The 23,913-nt window shown below is 46.9% G+C and overlaps 1 protein-coding gene across 4 annotated transcripts in view; it reads right to left on the bottom strand.

The window, feature by feature from the left end:
- SLC12A4 (solute carrier family 12 member 4) overlaps positions 1–23,913 on the bottom strand; it is a 1,569,223-nt gene that overhangs the window by 174,544 nt on the left and 1,370,766 nt on the right. For all 4 annotated transcript variants that reach the window (XM_069639659.1, XM_069639652.1, XM_069639655.1 and 1 more), the window contains exon 19: positions 117–286. In XM_069639659.1, coding sequence (XP_069495760.1) covers positions 117–286 — 170 coding nt within the window. The remainder of the gene's footprint in view (positions 1–116; positions 287–23,913) is intronic.

Raw genomic sequence — 23,913 nt, 5'->3', positions numbered from 1 at the left:
TTTAATAAAGGTTTCCGGATTAGTCTATGCCTGGAGGATATTACAAACAATTAGTAATCTGTGGGTGGAAAGTATCCATTACAGTATACAAATCTCATATAAACCGAAGTGTTTACCTTGTGCTGTTTGAGAAGAAAAGGCAGCAGCATCAACATTCCCCCATCATGAACGATCCACCATACATCGATATGCCCTTCAATGTAACGCTCATGGTTACTAGGATAGAACGAGACATTCTTGGGTACCATTAGAGCTAGATGGGCTGCAGTGGTACAACGCACAGTGTCTGCAAACCAGAAGAAATGCACTTCAGCTTCCATGGGATACAAAACATTCTCTTGAAACTGCATTTCAATCCATCAATAAATACTTTATTGGGCAAGAGGTCAACGTTTGCACAACAATTACTACATATTGATTAAAAGGATCTAAAATCACAAGGACAATACCTTTCACATGCTGAAAAACCTTAACATCTATATACAAAATACAATCGCAGCTGGAATAAAACCCAATATCAACGCTCAACAAAAAGAAAATCACATGTTAAACATAGTTAGCAACTTGCATGAAATTGTACACGATTTTTGCCTAAACGCACATGTACTATTATATTACACCAAGGGTGGGTGGAGGGGAGAGCCATCTCTCAGCCCCCCAGGTATGATAATGGTGTGAAATCTCAAACACAGAATATTCACTTCGTTAGACCACATGACACACACATCACCACGTTACACTGAGGGAGCAGAGTTACATCGCACTCCCCCCCCTGCGAGCACGAAGGCAGTAAATGGTATAGGATTTCTTATGCGTCATGCACTAACGGCTTTGACCAGCGATACCAAGCACGATGAATAAGAATGGCCACTGTTAGCACAGTTCGATAATCAGTGCATTTTCTAAAATATCTCAGTGCATATGCCATGTGGCTAATGCCAGTTTCTCTGAGCAAAGGCTTCAGGTAATATGATTTTAGCACCTTCCGTTCAGCACATGCAAACAAGAAATGGGCTAAGGTTTCTTCTCCTGAATAGCCTAAGAGCGAACTCCTGTGCCATCATTGCTCCAGGATTGGGTGAAAGAGGCTATCCTTAGTACTCCCAACCTGAAGCATACAAATAAAGCACAGGCATATGGAGGTTTTAGGTATTCCAGGTATTTATCATACCCATAATATGGTTTTACCAACAAATACCCAGCTCCAAGTTCGAGTTTGTTGGCTGCATTATCCATACTCCTCTTAGTCCTAATGATTGCAGCCATCTTTATCCTTCAACTCAATGTTCGATCAGTGGTTTCAGTGTTATCCAATAGTTCAGATTCAATTAGTGCAAATAAAATGTCTTTGACGTGTTTTACCCACAGTAAACTCATTCCTCCCTCTAGTCTCATCACATGGGTCAGAGCTTTATAACTGTCAAGTTCCTCCACAATACAAAGCCTGATCCAATACATCACAGGCCGCACATAAATCACATCAATGATTGGGCACACTCAGTTTCCAGATGCAACAGAGCAATCGGGGTAAAACATGAGTTTCTTTAAAAAAAAATTCTACTTTTGCAAGACTGATGGTATTTACATGACCCCATAAATCTGCACCAAACTGGGCTGAGGAGACTTCCTGTTTTTGATAAATCTATATGGCCTGGGAAATTGCACCTCTCCCATGCTTGGTAAAGAAGGAACTAATCCCACCACTATACATTTCTGAATCAGAACAAGCCTTATTCAACTGGAAGGTCCATTGACCAGACTCGTGAAACCTTGTTCCCACGTAATCGTAAAATGGGCAAGTCTATGTCCTGCCACATTGACAATATTGTCACTGCGCTTCGAGAATTTACGTCTGAAAACCATAGTCTTCATTTTCCCAGTATAAAGCTCCAGTTTCAGAGCTGTACAGCTACTAAGGAAAACTGCCAAAGTCCTTGAGGGGAAGTTGACAAAATAACAGCATCATCACCATAAAGCAGTGCCGAATACTTTATTGTGTCCATTATTGGTGGATCCTGCAGCCGATATGCAGTTCTTCAATTAACTCTTTAATGTACATACAAAACAGTAGTGGGGCAGGCACACATCCCTGCCTCACGCCCTTCCCCACATCGAAGGAGTATGTTGTTTCTCCCGCCAACCCAAATCAAACCGTGCTGTGTCATTTGAATAAAGTGACTGTATTCGCTGCAAGCAAATTGGCAGCACTCTTCACTTTCCAAGACCTTCCACATAAGAACGCGGGACACACCATCAAAGGCGGTTCAGAGAAACACAAATTTTGTATACAATTTGACCTTTTTAAGGATAACATTTCTGGGCTAAAAGAAATAATCTTCCCGCTCCTCAACTCAGTTTAGAGATCACGGACTATTCCATTGTCATCTGCCCAAGATAGCAGATGTCCCAAAATCACATTTGCAAATATATTGCCCACCCTATCCAAAAGAGATTGGGCGATAATTAGCATGCTGATCCCCATCACCCTTTTTGAAAATGGGTACTATCAAAGCCTGTTGCAATGTTGGTGGCACTGCATCAAACAATTTACAGAGAACCAGCACTCAAATAGTTAGCGCTTCTTTATATAAATCAGCTGGGATCCATCTGTACCAGATGCTTTTTCCCTGTTTGAGGATTTAATAACTGTACAAATCTCTCCCTGCTCCAAGTGAATATTCTCCTCTCCCGCTGGCACCTGACTCGACAGGGCTCCTATTTCTATTGCTTCTGTGGGGTTCACCCCAACATTGCACCACTACTTGCAGTAATGCAACATTGTACAGTTCTCTTCCATTAACCTCAGCCCCAGAGATAAGCTTCCAGAAAGCTTTGCGATCACCCTTCTTACATGAGTTAAGACGATCGTCTCATTTTCTCCTAACATGACTCTCCTTTTTTCGGAAGTTCTTTGCTTATATCTGGCTCTGCATTCGCAAACAAAGCCTTATCCACTCTTACAGCCGTTGCCAAGGTATCACAGAGTTGCCACCTGGCTTCCGTTCAATCTTCCATCATAACAATCTCTAATTATCTCATTTTATACCATGCCATTTACGCGTGAAGTATGGCAAAAGCACCTCTGTCATTAAGATAAATTCAAGCAGGATTTATTTATTTTGTGCATTTATTATAGCGCACACACCCTCTAATATCTAGGCGCTAGCTACATTAAGGTAAAAAGAAGGGAAAGGGGTTGGGAGATGCAGTAGGGGGACGGAAGAGTCTTAGGAGGAGCAAAGTTAGTTGAACAGCCAAGTCTACGTTTCTGCGGAAGGTCCAGTAGGCCTGTTCTTTTCTGAATGCTGGCAGAAGATTGACAGCCACTGCCGGGAAGCTCTTGCCCCCTAATGAGAGGCGATTGAAGTTGGGGTATCTTCAGGAAGTGAGCGTTCGCTGATCCAAGAGGTTTGGCGGGCGAGTAGCTCTCCACACAGCATGAGAGATAGGTCAGGGCTGTGTTGGAGAGACATCGGTGGACCAGGGACAATATTTTGAACTGAATCCTTTCCTGCATGGGCAACCAGTGTGCATCTCACCTGGCTTTGGAAATATGGCCAGACTTGTAGTGACGAATGGCCGCACGGAGAGCATTGTTCTGAATCGTCTGGAGTTAGTTCAGGTTGTGTTCAGAAGTACCAGTATATAGGGCGTTATAGTAGTCAAGCTTGGCAACCGTGATAGCTCTGCAATTGTTAGGTAGTTGGAGTGGAGAGGAAGGGCCTGCTGGCATGAAGCAGTTTGGCATTGTAAACCGCCGCTGAGGCAATAGAGTTCACTTGACATGAGAGGTTGAGGTTGGCATCCAGGTAGACGCCAAGTGTTTGGCAGTGGCAGAGGTGGTGATACGGTTACCATCAATGATATACTCCTTGTATGCTGGGTCGATGTTGCAAAGTGTGGACTTGGATGCGACCATGAGGATTTCAGTTTTGTCGTCATTGAGGCAGAGTAGGAGAGAAGCCATCCAATTTTGTATGAACTCTTTCGACAGAATTTATGGTTGCTGAGTCCTGGGCGTATAAGCCGGAAAGGGGGATAAGGAGCTGCGTGTCATCAGCGTAGTTCATGAAAGATATGCTTAGTAGGTCAAGGTGGTCGAAGAAGGGTTTTGTATAAATGTTGGAGGGTGTGGGAGAGGCAGGATCCTTGGGGGACTCCACAGTTGACAGGAGTAGGTTCAGCGGAAAAGTAATCGATGAAGACTTGTGAGGATCTGTCAGCTAGGAAAGACCTAACCCAATTGGTGGCTGATGGAGAGAACTTCGCTGTTGAGACAAGTTGAGAGTAGAGTATGTGGTGGTCTACCAAATCAAATGCTGCAGAGAGGTTTAGCATAATCAGTAGGGTAGGTTTGCCAGTGTCTTTGATGGCATTGTTTGGATTTTCAAGTCTAGTAGGGCAGTAACAGTTCCGTGTTTGGGGCAGAAACCGGACTGGCGTGTGCCCAGGTTATTTTTTTTCCTCAAGATACTGTTGAACCTGGATATAAGCCACATGATCCAGGATCTTCACGGGGTAGGGTATTGTATTAATGGGAAGGTAGTTTGTCGGTATGGAAGAGTTGAGAGAGGGTTTCTTTTGGAGCGGTAGGACCCATGTTTCTTTCAAGGATGTTGGCACCGAGTTGGTGGAGGAGGAGGCATTGATGATGGCTGTGAAGAAGGGAATAAGTGACTCTGCACATACTTTGATGATTGGAGCTGGGCAAGTGTCACATTTGCAGCGTGACTTTCTGAGGCTCTTGATCTTGGTGACGTCCTTGTCCAAGACAGGGTGGAAGTTGAACGGGGTGCAGGTGTGGGTCCGTAAGGGGCTGGGTGCTGTGGGTGATGGTGGTTTGGTTAGCATAGCAAGTTGCTTGGAGAGTATTTTTCCTTTGTGGGAGTTGACATTTCTAGTGAGTGTGTCTGATTTTTGTTGCACCAGGTACGGTCTACTGTCAGGTCTGGCTGGTGTCTGAAGCTCCCAGAGAATTGTGGAAAGTTCCCAGGAGTTGGATGAGGCGTTGTGGCAGTGTGGATTTCCCTTCTGTAGTTTTTGGCGATGCAGGTGTCATGATGCCTACCACCGGAGCACCAGGCCAGGCATAGCACCCCCGGGAGCAGGCATCACGCCCCCGGGTAAAAGCCCAGTGGCCCTTTATAGGGGCTCTTTGGACTCTGTCCTGGCGCCGTTGGCGCCAGGCTCATGTTGGACATCAGTCCTGGCGCCATAGGCACCAGGCTCATAAGGGGAAGTGTTTGGTGTACTTACCTGAAGCAGACCATGCTGCATGAAGAACCAAGCCAAATGAGGCTTAGCAGGGACTATTTTTCTGAAGGAACTATTTTGTTACTTGGGTGGGGCTGTGGAAGAATACTCACCTGGAACTTCTTCCAAAGCTATTTAAGCCACGCCCGGACAGCCACACGTGCTTCGTGTTGTTCTGCATCCCAGCAGCTGAACGCTCACCGTGTCTGCTCCTGCACCTGGACTCCAGCCACGCCCGCCTCGAACCTGGAACACCTGTAAGGGAATAAGAGAAGAGAAAGGTGAAAACAAAGAACTTATTCAACCTTCTTACCTGCATCCGGAATCTTCACGCCAGCATTCCTGAAGGAAGACTTCCATTTAAAAGCACCGCGTTGCTCGCTGCAGCGCCGCTCTTCACTCACCTGTTCCCGAGACGCCGCCCGGCTCCATCGCGGCTCTCAGCACCGGTCGCCACATCTCTGCACCTAGGGGAGAGAAGAAGAGATAAAAGGTGAGCAAGGGAACACAAGAGGAAAGCCGAATTTTCAGCCATATTACTTACCGGCTTTTCTTGGCGAACCATTCCACATCTCGGGTCGGCGCCGCATCTTTGGTAGGCATCGCACCCCGGCCCCTATGGGGAAAGAACAAAAGACATTACTGGGGAACTATAAAGACATTTAGAGGGGTCGCCCTCATCACTAACTCACCTGATTTTACCACCAGCAATGTAACCCCTCAACGCATCGCCTTTGTTCTGCACCTGAAATAAAGGACATAAAAAACAACATAAAAGGAGACTCACACTTGAACTTTTGCATCTTCATACTTACGGCGTATCGCTCAGAAAAGTCAAGTGGATGTGCCAGCGCCATTCTGAAAACCAGTGAAGTAACTGGACGAACGCGCGCCCCTGCACCAGAAGCAGGATGGAGAGTTCATCCTTCCAAACCATAAGGTGAGCTTAAACCGGGGGTTTTGGAGGAAGTCAGAGAAGAACGAAGGGGGAAAGGGGGGAGCAAGCACACTATTCAGCAGACAGTTCATCCCCTTTCTCATCTGCAGAAGGATATTCCTACGGGCCAGACAAGCAAGATTTGGGGGTCCTGTTCAATCGGTGGTCCAAATTCTGCGCATCACGCTTGAAGAGGCCACGGCAACCCAGACCAGACCAGCGCCTCCGTGGGAGCCAGGTGAGCGTTACAGCAGGAGACAAGGGCTTTGGAGGCAGGGTAGGTTTTCTTTCTCCAAGTTAGCTCGGAGGCATGCTTATTGGCACAGGCTTCAAGGAGTTCAGGAGTAAACCAAGCTTTTTTTTAGTGAGGGTTTGACTTTCCTAAGTTTGAGAGATACAAGCGTGTCTACTGCTTGTGCAATAGTTTGCTTGTACAGGTCGACCAGTGCTGCTGGGTCTATTACTGAGGATGGGGGGGGTGGGCAAGGGTAGCAAGTAGAGGTGCAAGGTGAGTAAGGTTGAGGTTTTTTGGTGCACCGGGCCATACCTTCAGGTTTGGCAGGGTGAGCTGGTCTGGAGTGTTCTGAATGGGGGATTCTGAAGACAATGCTGTGATGGTCCGACCATGGGCAGGGGGAGGTGACATGGGTTGGAATGTTACAATTGAGGTCGCTTAGACAGTCTATGGCGCGGCTTTGGTCGTGGGTGGGCTCAAGAGAGCATTGTGTAAAGCCGGCAGTGGCTACACTGGTGGCCAGCGAGTCTGCTGGGTCGTTGAGGCCTAGGTTGAGGTCCCCAAGGATTATAACTTTTGAGTTGGGCTTGATGGACGAGAAGATGCTTTGCATTAAGTTATCTTCGATGGGAATGATGGAGCCCGGTGGGTGGTAGATAAGGAGGTTGGTGATAGAGATGGTCATAGAGATATTGGCAAATAGGTATTCACAGTTGGGGATGACATTGGTTGGCGTGACTGTAATAGTGAGGGTATTTTTAAAGAGGAGGGCAATGCTACCTCCTGTTTTAGAAGATCTGTCACATCTTAGGATGGCAAAGCCCGGGGGGGTGGCAATGGAGAGGGCTGGGCCTGTCGCGGGATGGAACCATGTTTCAGTGATGGCAAGCAAGTCGAGGTTATAAGATAAAGAATTTCAGCTGTGTGCCGGGACTGATCTTGCGTAGATTAGAGTGCAGTTAATGGCCTTGCAGATGGGGCTGGCAGACGTGCGTGTTTGCGGAGTTTGCAATGGCTAGGGAGCATAAGGGGGGGGGGGGGAGGAGAGAGTGGGATGAACTGGGTTCGGAATCTGAGGAACCTATTCCTCATGAGAATTGGAGGGGGCGAGGCGATAGCCGAATCAGGGTTTTTGGTTTGGTGAGGTCTGGTCTGCGAGTCTGCCGTGGGCTGGGTGATTGAGAAGCGTTGTGTGGGACGCACACAGTGAGCAGAGTGCATAGCTTGAGTCTACGATTACGCGCTGCGCGGGCCTGGTATGCAAAGGTGCGGTGGGAGGCATGATTGAGTAGCGTGGTGTGGGCTGAGTACGTAGCCTGGGGAGGCTATTCCTCATAAGGAACAAAGGGGACCTAGCGATGGCGGATCTAAGAGTGCCAAGCTGATAGGGGAGTAGGCGGGGTGGCACGGTGGTGTGTTAGAGGAGCGGCAAGGTGCGAAAGGGTGAGGCACCAGGGCGCTTATCTGCAGTCCAATTGGAGGGGGAATCCTTGGGGCTGACTGGGCTTGCGGGGAGGGTGCTGTAGTGGTTCTTGGGTTGCCGGCTGAGGCCTCGAATCTGATTGGAGTTGTTACAAGTCCAAGTTGATGGGGTTCAGCCAAGAATGTGAAGCGAGGTGTGTAGCAGACGAGTTCAGTAGCGCCCAACACCTGTGGCGCTCAACACCACGCCCTTGGCCTTCGCAGGCTTTGCAGCAGAGGCTTCGGCATGGAGGTTTTAGCGAAGCAGAGTCAGACATCAATGCATAGCATGTAGTGGACGTGGATCAGAATCACTAAGGCCTCCCATGCAGATCTTCTCCAATTGCGTCAGAACTGCACCATACATCCTGGGGAGGGAATCAGACTCCAATAACCTTGACCACTTGATTGTTTTCCATGCGTGCCCAGCAACTATAATGCATGAGCATCATTAGGGTCACCAGGAGATACTGTGAGATCCTTGTCCATCTTAAATTCCATCTCAAGTGGTCTTTATAAAAACATCTGTCTTACATTACATATGCTAGAGCAAGTGGGGGGGGGGGAGTAAAACGTTGCTTCCTCTTTTACACCAACAACCTCCAAATGGTTGCTGCCCCAGACAAGGCACAAAAGGCATATGTAGTGTCCCTTCATGGTTTGGGCAACTATAAGCAAATGTATGTGTCGCAATTTTGGAATGTGGATTTCTGAAATGTGTCAATTCTGAGGTTATTGGAGAACTATTTTCTTCAGTGATCCAACGTATCAACCTGTAAAGCTGCCTACAATCCACAGTATGGTGTAGTACAAAAATGAGTATGCTTCTTTACTTTTCTCAGGTTACATTTCCACTAAAGGTAAGACAATGCAGTTAAAAGGTCTCACACTTCAACTGACATTCCAAGACCATTGAACAACCCCATCATTTCATTATCTCACCAAGCACATCATGACTACATAATTCTACACCATCCAAAAGACTGATACACACCTCCCTTCTTTAAAACATCACTGTGAATACTAGTCTGAAGTCGCACATGTGCTGGTGACTGCAATGCTAATCAAGTGATGGGTGTATTCTGAGAGTGTCAGGTAGAAGGTGACAAACTGAGGCTCTGCCGGAGGGATTGCCTCTGTGTTACTTAATAATGTTCTATGAAATGCACTTTGTGTTATACATTTACTCAGTGCTTATTATGGACCCACCAGCAGCTTACCAAATTAAAACCTTCTGTCAGATCTCTGATGAGGATCAACTGACCAAGCAAACTCAAAAACGTAAGGTTAAAATATTTCATCACAGAACCTTTACATTGCGGCTCTCATGAATCATCTAGGTCACCACTGGTGGACGGTGGCGCACTCAGTTTTAGCCTCTCTGCAGTGCATGGCTTTGCCCATTCAAACAGGGTGGTGACGTCAGACTATGCCCCGCATTTTTTCCCTTCCGGTGAATCAGGAAGCAATGGTGAACTACTAATGGTTAAAGGCACATCTGCTGTTATCGTTTGCGTTGCAACATTGCCATCGCTGCAGGTCATTTCCAGCCTGTGTTCCGTCTTTGTCCTGGTCTTCCCTGCCTATGCAAAGTTTCCCCCACCCTCTGTGTCTTTGTTCCACCCTCCTTCAGCATTGTGTTGCTCACGCCGGTCAAGGGCCCTTTCTTCATTACTGCTCTATGAAGTTAATCTTCAGCTTCCACTGGTTTCTGAGCCTCTGCACCCACAAATCCACAGATGTTATTCCATTTTTCTCTGTTCTGTTCTCCACGCTTCACGTCATCTGTTTTGCAGTATTGTCAGTTACAGTGTCCGAGCCCTCAAGGGTTAGTAGTGTTTTGCGTGCCGTGATCCGAAGTCTAGAACCGCAGCTGTGCCTGTGGCTATTTGCTGGTGCAACGTCGTCTGGCAGGCCGGTGCTGCGCTGCCGGCAGACCTCTCAACACTTTAGGAGGTGAAGAAACTGAAACTCTACTGCTCTACCCGCTAGTGCCCGCTGGCAGGGCCGGATCTGGTGATTTCTTTTTGTATTACTCCGCTGGAAACGCAGAGAGACTCTGTGGTACAGTAGTCGAAGGAGCTGTGCCCCCATCGAGCTAATGCTGCTATACAGCCTGCATTTGTGGACTTGAGCTGTAGATGGGTGAACCAGGTCATGCTATGGCGAGGGGCTAGCACGAGGGTCCCAGTCGGTGCTGGGTGAGTGTGATTGGGAGCTGGGGGTGATACCGGAGGGCCAGCTGAGTGGCAGGGGAGAATACTACATACTTGATACTGGTGGCCCTAAGTGAACTGTAAGGAGGGGGACCCTGAGACTGTGACTACTCCTCTGTTACAACAAACCAGCACACACTGCCCTCTCCTCCTTTTGTCCTTTCTATCTTTAGGACCAGTTACCTCATGAATCCTATGGCGGTGTGCAAATTTCTTCACTGCACAAGCGGAAAAAAACACTTCATTTATAGCAAGAATATATACATATATTTAAAGCAAAAACGTTTTTCATTTTTCTTTAGGTTTATGTAAATCTATATCTCCTAAGAATAATCTCTCATAAAAACATAATATATGCATCACACAACTTACTGTGCAAAACAGGAGTGTACTTAAAGTACATTAAAAAAATATTGTTATGTATTCTTGCATGTAAGTGCAAGTTTTAACAGGGGGTACAAACATCTTGTTTTTTCCACTTTCACAATTCAAAAAATGAGGCTGATCTATTTTTCCCATATATTTCTATTTTTAGAAAAACCTGTTTAAAAGTCAGCTCTTAGACTGTCGTCTTTTCAAACTTCGCTAGAGATAAATTATTTCTCCATATCCCTATTTCATGAACAATAACACATCAATTTGGATTAAAAAAAATTCGACACACACGCTTCGGCCCTTTTCAACAAAATTCATGTTTCCACCACAGTCTTTTTTGCTGGTCTCTGGGCCTCCGTCAGGACAATGGTTGATTCTGTGTATCTTGAAACTAATCTCTCAAACCCCTCGACTACTTAATTGGGTCTCTAAAACATTAAAAAGTAAAAATCAGGGAGATTCAAGATGGCCGCCGGACTCTAGGAACGCACTCCTTGAGTCCTCCGCGCAGGAAGCTGTAGAAAGGTGCTTAAAGCATCCAAAAGTACACAAAAATAAGGGTTCCCTGGCGGTCCTACACTGCCCGATCAGCAACACTCCCTGTGAGCCAGAAGTGTAAGGCAGAAGATCCACCGAACGAACCTCACCATAATATGGTGCACGGATGCGACACACACTGAACCTGCTTGGCGCAACCCTGAAGAGCTCGAGGAAGGAGGGGTAACCCAGTCGGGGACGGCGACCCTGTGAATCTGGGCCTATATTGGTTTAAAAAAGAAAAGCTAAGCAGGAAGTCACTGTGCCCCCCTGGCCCCGGCCGGAGTATCAGCCGTGAAGTGCGTCCACCAACCCAGGACCAAGGTAGCCAGCAGAGGGGAGAAGTGGCCCGAGCCGAGACCCGCCTCCCAGTGCGCATGTCCACCGTAGGAGGTTGAATCCTATCAGCAGGAGGCGATCTGCGGGCAGAGTTAGAGCGCGTAGCAGGACTCTGCCCGTCCTGCTGCAGCACAGTCCGCAGCAATCCCAAGTCCCGCGGGAGCCCGCAGCCCGGCATCTGTGTCTGGGCTATCGGAGTGGAGAGTGGACTCTGAGTCCAGGGAAGTGAGCATATCCCAGGATCTACATGGCAGACAGCGACACAAGTAAGTGAAGTAGGGGAGCGGTTGGCTACGTTCCCAGGAGCCCAGATCCTGTAAACTCCCATAACGCCTGGTTGCTCTTCAGAACCCCTCAACCCCACCCCTAGACACTGCTATCAAGGACCCAGGCTTCCCGGCGTGGAGGGAAGTGAGTACCCCGTGACGGGCTGAGGGCCAAACATTAAATTAGACCAAGGGTGCTAAAAGGCATATAGAAAGCTGCACTGGAACCCTGAGCCTTCCCCTTGGGACTCTATACAGAAGCGAAGTGCGAGGAGACCCATGCTAGCCCCAACACAGGAGCACACCCGCTGGAACCCACAGTTATTCATCCGAAAGGGGCCTGAATGAAATTCCACTGACTTGTGAACCCTGCACTGGAACACACCCGATGAACCGAGACACCCTGGCCTCAGATAGAAATAAGGCCTGAAACTGAACCAGCGGCGAAAGTGGAGACGGGGAGCTGAAGCAGACTTTAGGAACCCGCCTGTGCATGAAGCGTTTCCTGATAAGCACAGACACAAATATCTTGCACGTCCATCGTGCCATAGAGGCCACATAAGCCCATAATAACCAGCAATAACCAAGAAGGGGAGGGAGGAATGAAGGAGGGGAGTAAATGACCCAGAGCACACCAGACATCACCGCAACTCCACCTTCCATACCAGTCCATAGTGCATTACTAAAGAGGAGGAGAGTTCCAAGCCATAAAAAGAGGTGCAAAGCGGAGAGATTAGTATAGTACTACCCTCTAACAAGCATTATATAAGACTGTAGAACAGCACTTCTGCCCAGCGCAGAGAACACAAGAGCCCCCCCACCTTCCACCGAAACTCTGCAGAGTGGGATTTCGATGCCGAGGTCCAAAACGAGAAAAACCCACAAAAAAACAAGAACGTCAACTGGCCCCACACAGTATGGAAGCATGGCTAACAAATACGTTCCAAAGCCAACTGGAACTGACTAAGGATGATCTGAAATCTTCACCACAAGGTGGTCAGGAAAGAAATGAATGACCTGGGAGACAGGGTCGATGTAGTTGAAAATGGTCTGTCATGCATGGCGAGGAATCAAAACAAAACAGCATTCTGTTGGACCAGGTCGCCAGAGCTACAAACAATTTAGAACTCCAAGCTGAGGACCTGGAAAACAGATCTCGAAGATCTAATATAAGAGTCAAAGGCTTCCTGGAAACGATCCTAGATAAGGATCTGGGAGACACCATGCAACACTGCTTTAGCAGTATTCGGAATGACATCCCCCCCCCCTCGTCCCCAGAGAGATTTGAGTTCGATAGGATTCACAGAGTGGGCACCAAAAGGAATGAGCCGGCAGCAAGACCCAGGGATGTCCTAATTGCAATGACATTTTACGGATTAAAGAGGACATCCTGTTAGCCACACATACCCACAAAGAGCTGACTATCAACGTAGGCTGCATCCAATTGTATCAAGACCTGGCACTGATCACCCTCCATAAGAGGAGACTCATGCAACCGATCAAGAAAATCCTACAGGTGAAACAAATCCTGTACAGATGGACCTACCCGTCCGGCCTCACCTTCTCCTGGGAGGGGAAACAAAGTCGAATCAGTACTTGCGAGGAGGGTCTCTCGCTCTTACAAATTGAGGGTGAGCAAAGCCAAGAGGAACAAAGTCCTCAACACAATGTGCCAACAGCCAAAGTAACCCCAGGAATCCCTGGGAATGGTCGACCGAAAAGAAGAGTGAACAGCGAAAAGCAACTGGCCGGCCCATTTAAATACTGTGAGAAAGAACAAACAAAAAAGATCAATCCCTGAAAAGGACAACTGTGAAGCGCCAAGTCAAGGCAGACAAGCCATAAGCAAAACCATAGGAACCCGCACAGAGGCCGGAAAATGGTAAATATTGGAATGTGATCCAGGTTAAACACCAAATCCGGCATACGAACAAATGGGGTGCGAAGTTGACCCATGCCCTGAGAGGGATATGGTGGAAGGTCCTCGGATCTCTAGTCAAGGATGCCCCATGGGGAAGGTCAGGGAGAGGGAGGGTGGGAAAGGGGAATTTCTAGGTCAGGGAGGGAAAAGGGAATACAAGACGAGGCATTGTGTACATGACAAGCGACCCAAAGCGCAAGCAGAGAGAAAACAATGGTCCCCGGAGTCGAAGGAAGAGACCCCAAGAGCACCGAAAGGAGACAAGAGCAACGTGAGAAACCCATGTTCTTGGGGCGGAAACGTCAATTATATCGCTAAACGTACAGGGGCTCAACTCTCCCAAGAAACGTCGAGCAATCCTCAGCTGACACGAAAAGCTGCAAGCTGCAATTGCGATCCTGCAAGAGACCCACCTGCTGCACAGCGATGAGAAAAGGCTACGAAATGAATCCTTCCCCCAGTAATACTTCGACTCCAGTGGATCTAAAACAAGAGGTGTAGCCATCTTGCTCAATAAAGACCTAGGATTCAATAAGCAACACTTGTTCCGCGATGCGGAAGGGAGATACCTGGGGATCAAAGGGAGGATCGAAGGAAAGGCTTACACGATTCTGGCAGTTTACACACCCAATGACAAACAAGGCATATGCATCACCAGACTCCTAAAGAAAATAGGGAATTGGTGCGAAGGACACACAATTATAGGGGGAGACTTCAACTGTGTGATGGACCCTAATCTCGATAAAATGCTTCCACCCACAACCACAGAACTTAGAAATAGACAGGTCCTGGGGACATTTTTCAGAGAGCTGGGAGTGATCGAAACCTGGCGCTTCTTTCATGGGGAAGACAGAGAATCCACACATTACTCTGCGGTGCATAAAGGCTACTCTAGGATAGACATGATCCTGGCTTTGGCAGCCCTCATCCCCCGGGTGACTAAGGTGGAGATCGGAGTATAATACATATCTGATCGCTCCCCGGTCATAAGGAGTATGGAACCTGACTCAGCGAGGAATAAACAGCGTGCTCCTTGGAGGCCAAATGAACTGATTCTGCGAGACTTGGGGCTCAGGGAACACATGGAGAATTCCATAAAAAATTACTTCCAAGAGAACGATAATGGGGAGGTAGACTGGAAAACAGTCTGCGATGCGAGCATGGCAGTAGTGCGAGGAGAGGTCATTGCGCAGGCAGCAGCATTTTACAAGCCAAGAGCCCTGGTAACTCAAAAACTTGAGCAAGCACTGAAAGAGGTGGAGAATAAACATAAAACCAGACAAACGTAAAAATCGTGTCGAGAGCTGAAGAAAACCTGTGCACAACTAGAGAATCACACGGCTGACAAAGTGGCGCAATCGCTTCTCAACACTAAACAATCTTACTATGTGCATGGGGGGAAAGCAAACAGATTTCTTGCTGTCAAACTGAATAAACAAAAATCCCGAAATTATATTGTCAGCCTTAAGATTAGTAAGGGAGAAATCAGCAGGACGGAAGAAGAAAAACTATAAACAATGGTCCAAATCCACGAGAAACGGTTATGCGAAGAGAATCTGAATGAAGCCAACCAAAGATCCTACCCGCTCTCAGCTCTGCTACCTCAGCACTCGGAACAGGACAGAGAGGAACTGGGAGCTCAGATCACGGCACAAGAAGTCAGCGATGCCATCTCGTCCCTACCAGGGAATAAAACCCTGGGCCCGGATGGTCTGGGAAATGACTTCTACAAAACATTAGGGAGACAGGCTCGGTTTCAATGGATATGGCGAGATCCCCGACGATCTTAGTCCTGAAACCCGGGAGAGACCCCTCAGAATGTTCCAGCTATCGCCCAATTGCGCTCCTGAATACAGACGCGAAATTATATGCCAAAATAATTGCAGACTGTCGAGAGTTCTTCCAGACATTATCCAGGAGGACCAGGCGGGATTCATCAGGGGAAGACACCCAAGATAACGTAAGAAGGGCCATCGATATAATCGAATGGGGGGTGAGAACGGAACAGAAGTTTGCGATTGCAGCCATAGACGCAAAACGCGCATTCAACAGCCTGGACTGGGAATTCCTAAGACTGGTCTTGGAGGGGTTTGGATGTGGAGCGGTATTCAGTAAAAATGATTTTAGCACATTTCCAGTGCCCGTCCACATTCTGCCTGGTGAATGGCCAGAAATCAAAACAGGTTGACTTTCGGAGAGGCACACGTCAGGGATGCTCGTTATCCCCACTGATTTTCGCAATGGCAATGGAGCCATTGGCTATCCAGTTCAGGGGAGATCCCGACATAAAAGGGGTACTAGTCGGGGGCATACCGCAGAAGATAGCAGTATATGCTGACAACATTATGCTATTTATGAAAGACAGTACGAATACCCTGCTGAAGGTCATAATGAAACTCAGAGTTTGCTACCACTTCCGGATTTGCTATAAGCTACTCTAAATCCAAAGCGTTAAACATAACAGAGAAACCTGAAGTAATCGAAAACATGAAAGAGAAGTTCTCCCTGACTTGGGGAAAAAAACTCCTTGGAATACCTGAGGACACATTTAGTGAGAAGCCCCGAGAACCTGTATAAAACAAACATCCCTCCACTTTGGAAACTAGAAGAGTACTTGCAAAGGTGGGACAATCAAGAATTGTCATAGTTCGCAAGGATCACGGCAATAAAAATGGCTTTCCTGCCCCGCCTGCTATATGCAGTAAGCTCGATACCCACGGAGATCCCGCCTTGTCTAATTAAAGAGCTACAAAATGCAATCTTCAAATTCACGTGGGGGACGAAATGACCCAGAATCCATAGACGCATCCTGACGCGCCCTCCACTCCTGGGAGGTCTGGGTATCCCGGACATTGGGAGGTACATTATGGCAGCACAATTGGCCCCAATGCTCAACTGGTCCAAACAAGGGAACACGAAAGGCTGGTGTAGGATAGAACAGGCAGACACTCCAATCCCATTACTGGCGCTCCAGTCACTAAACCCCAAAGCCTGTGAATCAGCGAAGAAGCTACAGGACGCTAATAGGATGTACCTGCGATGTTGGGACAAAGCAATGCAAAAGAAGAAGCTCAGACAGGGCTTGGGCCCATTCTCCCCTGCAGCATATAATATTGATTTCACCCCAGGCTTACAGTTGAAATTTTGTGCGGGGTGGAGAGACGCGGAAGCTCTGACCCTGAGAGAAATGTTTCAGAATGGCAGCCCGATCCCCTTCACGGAGTGTAAAAAGAAATTTGATATTGGTGAACGAGAAAGGTTTAGATGCACCCAAATAAGACACTGGATCTCCCATCCAGTGGTGGAAAAAGCAGCTACAAGGACCCCAACAGGTCTCGAGCTAACCATGCAGGAGGGAGGAACAGCGAGAGGGATATCGAGACTATATAGACTGCTTGACGGAGCACAACCAACAGACCACATCCTGTACCAAAAGAATTGGGAAACAGATATTGTAGAGCCAATCTCGGAAGTGGAGTGGGGCCAAATTTGGGACAGAGCCCACAAATCCTCTAAATGCACAGCAATAAAAGAAGCAGCGAATAAACTTTGTTTCAGGTGGTAGATGCCCCCTTACAGATTACATAAAATGAACCCTGAATATCCCCTGGACTGCTGGAGACAATCTAGGGGGAGTGGAGACCTGTTCCACATGTGGTGGTCATGACCTAGAGCAAGGACCCACTGAAAGGAAGTAATTGCGCACATCAAAGATATAACCGACAGAAAACTACCAATGTCACCTAAGATAGTCCTACTGGGAGCGGCTGCAGAGGGTTTGTATGCAGCTTCTGGTCACACCGCCTCCCTAATTACACATCTACTATCAGCGGCAAGAATTACGCTAGCACAACGTTCGAAGACGAAAGAAGGCCCGACAATGCCTTGGTGGTGGGTCAAGATTTGGGGGGTCATGGCTATGGAGAAAGTAACCGCCATAAGAGCAGGGAAATATCTGAAATTCTTGTCCATCTGGTCCCCCTTCCAGGATTTTGTTGGAGAAAGGGAAGCCCTATTCTACAAGCCACAGGCTCTTAAAAATGTTCATGTCTGTTGACGGCCAAGAATACAAGAGAAGCAAGACTCCCTTACCAGGAAAACTAGAGGAAATGTGAAAAGACTCTTTTACTTAGAAAAAAAAGAAAAAAAAGAAAAAAAAAGAAAGATGGGGGTGGGTGGTGGGAGTAAAGACCTAGAATAAAAAGGGTAAAACTTGTTGGGGGCTACAGTTATATAGTGACAGATAGCAATGCTATAAAAGTGTTTGTATCGCTATGTGTTAAACTACTATGTTGATCTTGTTTGCAAGAGAGCTGTACCTCCGTCTGAAAAACAAAACTGTTAAAACATTTTTTTTTTTAAATCAGTAGGAGATACCCATGTGGTTATGACCTCTTCATTAAGGTAATCACGAGGGTCAACACTGACCTTATTTTCTTCAAGGGGAGCTTTTGTCATTTTCCTCTTTGCCTTTAGTAATTTTTTCAAATTTTTGATGAAGTCTACGAGAAACGTATATAAATATATAAATATTTTCTCTTTGTGTTCCCATTATTAAAGGGTACAAAGTGTACTAGTACATTATTTCCAAGATTAAGCATATTTTGGGTTACTTCGTAATTTAACTTTCTGATCCATTTTTTCTGATCATATTTCGGCAGCCATGATATTATCAGGGTTTCAAAAAACATGTGATACCTATGTAACAAAAATATATAAAGACTAAGTGAGTCTATATAAACTTACTGTTTCATATTAAATAAATTCCTGAGTTTACCTCCTCATATCTTTTTTATAACTCATTTTCCAGAGTCATATTTCTTGGGGCGCACTTATCTTATTTATCCAAGCTCTCCACAGTCTGATTTGTGTTTTCTGAACACCTCTGTGCAATACCGAATCCTTACTAGGATGACCAAAGGCAGTGGAAAAAAACCATAAGGGACGATGGACTCCTTCACAAGCACCCCTCAGAGGGAAGAGGGGATAAGTGAAGTTGCCTCTGCTGCACTAAACAGGGCCCCACATAATGCTCCTAATATGGACACATACATGACAGTGATGCAAGCCGGATTTGCCACGGTGAACACTAAACTGGACGATATTGTCTCTACGATTAACTGCTTACGCACAAAGTTCAAAAAGGATAGCGGCCTAATAACTGAGGTGGAGACAAGTGTAGGGGGCCTAGAGGATACGACAGTGGAACATGGACAGGAGCTGCAACTCATCAAGAAGGAACTTACGGAGGTACGGCTGAAATGTGATGACATAAAATCCCATTCCCACCGGAACAACATTAGGATTGTCGGGATCCCAGAGAAGTCACTCCATGACCCCATGGAATCTTTCATCGAGGATCTGTTGTGCTCCATTTTTGAGGGGACTAATTTTCCTCCCAGTTCCTGGTCGAGAGGGCACACTGCTCGCTGGCCCCAGCCCCCAAACCTGGGGCCCAACCCTGCGTTATCATCACCAGGTTCCTGAATTATCCGGAGAGAGACCTTGTACTCAGACTGGCACGAGAAAGGGGGACGCTACAGTATGAGGCAGCAAGGGTGCATTTGTATCCTGACTTTTCGGCAAGAATGCAGGCGGCCAGGAGGACATCTGATCATTTCAAACAGCTTCTCTGTGAACTGCAAGTGTGATATGCCATGATGTTTCCAGCAAAGCTATGTGTTCTACATGGAGGACAGGCAAACCTTTTCAATTACCGAAGTAGGCCATAGCATATGTCAAGAGTTAAATCCTGGTGCCCTTGGTACGTGGCTCGGGTGCCACCCCGTTTTCACTTGGGAGAGGCACCAGACAGGGCCACCACTCTCCCTCCGTTATTATTCACGCTCATGACTGAGCCACTGGCTGTGTTGATAGCGGACAACACATGGACATAGAGGGATAAGGATAGTGGGTCCGCCCCAGATAAGTTCATTGTACGCAGATGATACATTACTGTATCTGCATGATCCTTAACAAAATACCACTACCGCCATGATCACTATGGCCACTGTGTACCTATCCAGCCCCATGCTGGTCACCATGCCTGCATTGTAATCAGCCCTGCCATATTACTAATGCGGTCATTGCTCCAACCCTGCCTTTTGTTAGTTGTTGCGCCGCATTCCTGCTAGTGCCTTGTGTTTGGCAAGTCATTGCACTGACATCAGTCTGCTTCATGCCAGTCACTGTTCTATATTATTGTTGTTATACATAGGTATATTACCGCCTGCTAATCATTGTGCCGCATTACTATTAGCGCTTTGCTCCAACCCTGCCTTTTGTTAGTTGTTGCGCCGCACTATTGCTAGTTCCTTGCCTTTGGCATGACATTGCACCGGCATTAGTCTGCTTCATGCCAGTCAGTATGCCATATTAAAGCTATTAGCCAGAGGTATGTTACAGCCTGCTAGTTGTTGCCACAGCACTGTAACTACTTAATCTTAGGTACGTCACTGTATTCGCATTAGTCTGCTCCATGCTACTCATTGTGCCACAATATTGCAATTGCCTAGCGCTAGATATGCTACCACCTTGTTAGCTGGTGCGTCGTATCACAGCTGTTGCCCAGCCATAGTTATGCTACTGCCATTACATTAGCACTGCCCCCAATACTTCTGCTGCCTCATGACTGTGGCTGCCACTGTATTAGCCTGACTCTTGCCTGCATTAGCTTACCACTATCCTGCCTTCACTCTTTGATGTGCCTTATTACATCAGTCTAGCCTTACGCTAGCTGATGCACCCTGATGCACCAGTATAGACTAAATTAACCTGCCCAACTGTACCCCATAGTGACGATAATAGGCAGCCAATTCGGATATACCTATACTAGTTCACTCTTTCCGCACTCCATTGCACCATGTCCCGGAATTAGCCGACTAGTAGCCTTTCGGGCTAAACTAGGACTGCTTACTACCCTTGCCAGCATGTACATTCACGGTCTAGGCAGACTCCCAACAGGTGCCTTATCTAAGATAGCTTGGTTAACGCTCCATATTGACTTCTCCTTCCTACTAGCATTACAGACCAACAGCCTGCTTACCAAAACTAGCACCATTGGGCTCTCTTATACAACGCCCCTACCCAATATTCATACCTGCCCTACAATGGCAGACACACAAAAATACAAAACTGTACACAAAACTAGCTAGCAACAAGAATACTCTATTGCACAGGTGCCATGTAGCACTGCTGACAGAAACTTAAGACTGCGCGCTTGCCTATCCAAATTGTATGATCTACCGGCAAATAAAATTGAGCAACTCAATTACCTAAGAAAGTGCCTACTTCAGAAAGCAACTACAGAGCCTAATATAAGTCTCACTAATCACAAAAGACCTACATTAAACCGTACTAAACGGACGACTAAAGACAGTCCTAGCACCACCCCCGCATCAGAAAGCTCCCTACCAATCCTGAAAGGAGCCCTCCTAAATGCCAGGTCTCTAGTTGCGCATGCAACTGAAATATCGGACATTATACTAACAGATAACCTCGACTTCCTGGCCATCTCAGAATCATGGCTACATGATGCTGCAGGCCCTGCCCTATCGCTGGCAGTTCCCGATAACTATACTATCCTGCCAGCAGACAGGCACATCTCTCGAGGTGGAGGAATAGCAATTATAGCCAAGACTAACCTAGATATGAGAATTGTCACCACACCCACTATGAAATCCTGTGAATGCCTCACGGTCAAAGTCGCCACTGCCAATTCCCAAATGCTGAATATCTTTCTTATCTATAGAACACCAGGTCCCATTGGAACCTTCTCGGAAGATATATCTATGGCCCTGTCCAACAATCTAAAAAACACCTCCCAAACCTTAACGTTAGGTGATTTTAATTTGGGCTACAATGACACCAAGGATACCCAGTCCGCTGCCATTGCTATGAGACTTTGAAACAGTTTGGCTTCTCTCGGAAAGTTAACTTACCCACGCACATCAAAGGTCGAACCCTCTACTGGATAGCAGAATATAACTGCAATGTCAACATCATGTCCATTGCTCCCCAGATCTGGACAGACCACCATCTCCTAGTATTCACATTGGCAACCAATCTTGCCACGGGCCAGACGTCCTCGCTTGCCCCACCTACACTCACAAGGAACAAAAAACATGACTGGTGACAAATTGCTGCCCCACATAATACCCAAGCTTAATTCCATATCGGACAACAGGGACCCTAACTCCCTAGTTGAACAATATAACGAAATCATGAACTCATCCCTTGACAATATCGCACCTCTCAAATTAAGAAAGAGCAAACCTAAAAAAACACCTTAACTCTTGGCTCACCCCTCACTTAAAAAACCTTAGACTACTCAAAAGAAAGCTTGAAACTGCTTGGAGACTCTCCATCAGCAGAAAACAAACTAAACCTTACCAATGTCTCACCCCAATATAAGAAAGACATCCTCTTAGCCAAACAGGAGACCTATGATAACAGAATATCTCAATCCAATTCTAGCATCAAAGAATTGTTCAGTATTCTAAAAGAACAGGAAACACCTATTGTACCACAAAAGAACTGCATCAAAGATAAAAAGTGGTGCTCTAGTATCCAACAAAGTCGCCAACCTACAAACCAAAATTGGCCATATGAAAGCCTCTCTAACAACTCGAACCACTCAGAGCATAGCCCCACCACCACACCGCAAACAAGAAACATGCTTGAGCTTCTCCATAGTTTCTATCATTGAGGTGGAGAAGGTCATACTGGGACTTAAACCCTCCAACTGCAAGGGCGACCAATGCCCGGCGCAACTTATTAAGGATGCTGCGAGAGAACTAGCGCCTTTCATAACTAAACTTATCAACTCCTCATTCACAACTGGTACTGTCCCGAACAATTTGAAAGAGTCTTGGGTACTGACACTACTCAAAAAGAAAACCCTTGACCCCGCCATTCCCACAAACTTGAGGCCCATCACGACTGTGCCATTTCTTTTAAAAGTTTTAGATAAAGTGGCCTACACTCAAATACAGAACTTCCTGGAATCTAACTTCCTACTAGGCTCTCGACAACCCGGATTCCGCCCCCAACATGGTACAGAGATGGCTTTAATTGATCTTAAGGCCCAAATAGATGAGTTTAGAGATAAAGGCCAATCAGCCTTACTGTCATGTCTCGCTGGCGCCGCGGCTCCCTTTGGCGGCGCTGGAGAATGCGGACTTTGTCCTTGTTTCCTTCTCCCAGCATGGCTCCTGTTACTACGGGTAGCGTTGCAGTGTTCCCGTCTTCAGTCAGACGTCCTCTGACGTCACCGCGCTGTTCCAAGGATCCCGGATATGGTGCAGCAGAACCACAGCTCAGCGCGTCGCTTCTCTCCTCAGACGCTCTGTAAGTTCGCAGCTAGGGTGCATGTTACCTACATCCTTGTCCTTAAACTTACCTTTTCTCTTTACCTACCTATCTACGTATCTACAGACTTGCATCCGTATCCAGCCTCCCTCTCCCGACCTCCGAGACTCCTCAAGACTCCTCCTCCATCCAACTCGCTCGGTACTACTCTTTTCTCACTTCTGTCTGTTTTTCCATGATTATATTTCAGCTCATACCCTGTTTGTTTAAATTAGAATACAGACGCAGACAGAGTCCTGCAAATAGAATCCTTCCCACGTTGAAGATCGACGTACCGAGGACGATTGGATCCATCTCCGTTCCGGCAGGGTTTTCTCCCCCAGGAGGGTTTCCCTGGGATCCCTTACACCACCACTTGTTTCCTAATCAGGAGAGGGGAGGTGTCAGGGTCCCTAGGGGGCTCTCCAACTGCCTCGTTGATTGCTGCACCATCAGGTTAGTGTTTGAAAACCTTACACTTACTCCTCCTTCTAGACCTCTCGGCTGCATTTGACTTGGTTGACCACAAAGTCTTATGCAACCACTTAGACTCCGCAGCTCATTTCTCTAAGGAGGCTATAACCTGGATCGAGTCATTCTTGAGCAACAGGACCATGAGTCTTCTCACCATCGGCCTCAGCAGACCCTATCCCTATAACCTGCGGTGTACCACAGGGATCTTGTGTGTCACCAACACTCTACAATGTATTCACTAAGCCCCTTTTCGACAAAATGGATCATTTGGGTATCGCCTACACAAACTATGCAGACAATACCCAAATCCTCCTACCTCTTACCAGAGATTACGCCGTGGATTTGGCTTTGGTGAATAGAATTTATAGCATTGTTCAGGCATGGATGGCCACCCATAGACTATGCCTGAACGATGACAAAACTGAGCTTATTGGGTTAGGCACCTCGACTCACCTATCCAAACTTAGCCCAGATTATGCCAATCTCACTATTGATGGAAATAACATAAAAGTAGCAAAGGAAGTGAAGACCTTAGGCTTCTATCTAGACGC

Source organism: Ambystoma mexicanum, chromosome 1q (assembly GCF_040938575.1).
Source record: "Ambystoma mexicanum isolate Mex_15411 chromosome 1q, UKY_AmexF1_1, whole genome shotgun sequence".
Lineage (NCBI taxonomy): Eukaryota > Metazoa > Chordata > Amphibia > Caudata > Ambystomatidae > Ambystoma > Ambystoma mexicanum.
The sequence above is the reverse complement of the archived record's forward strand: the minus strand, read 5'-3'. Positions and strand labels throughout refer to the sequence as shown.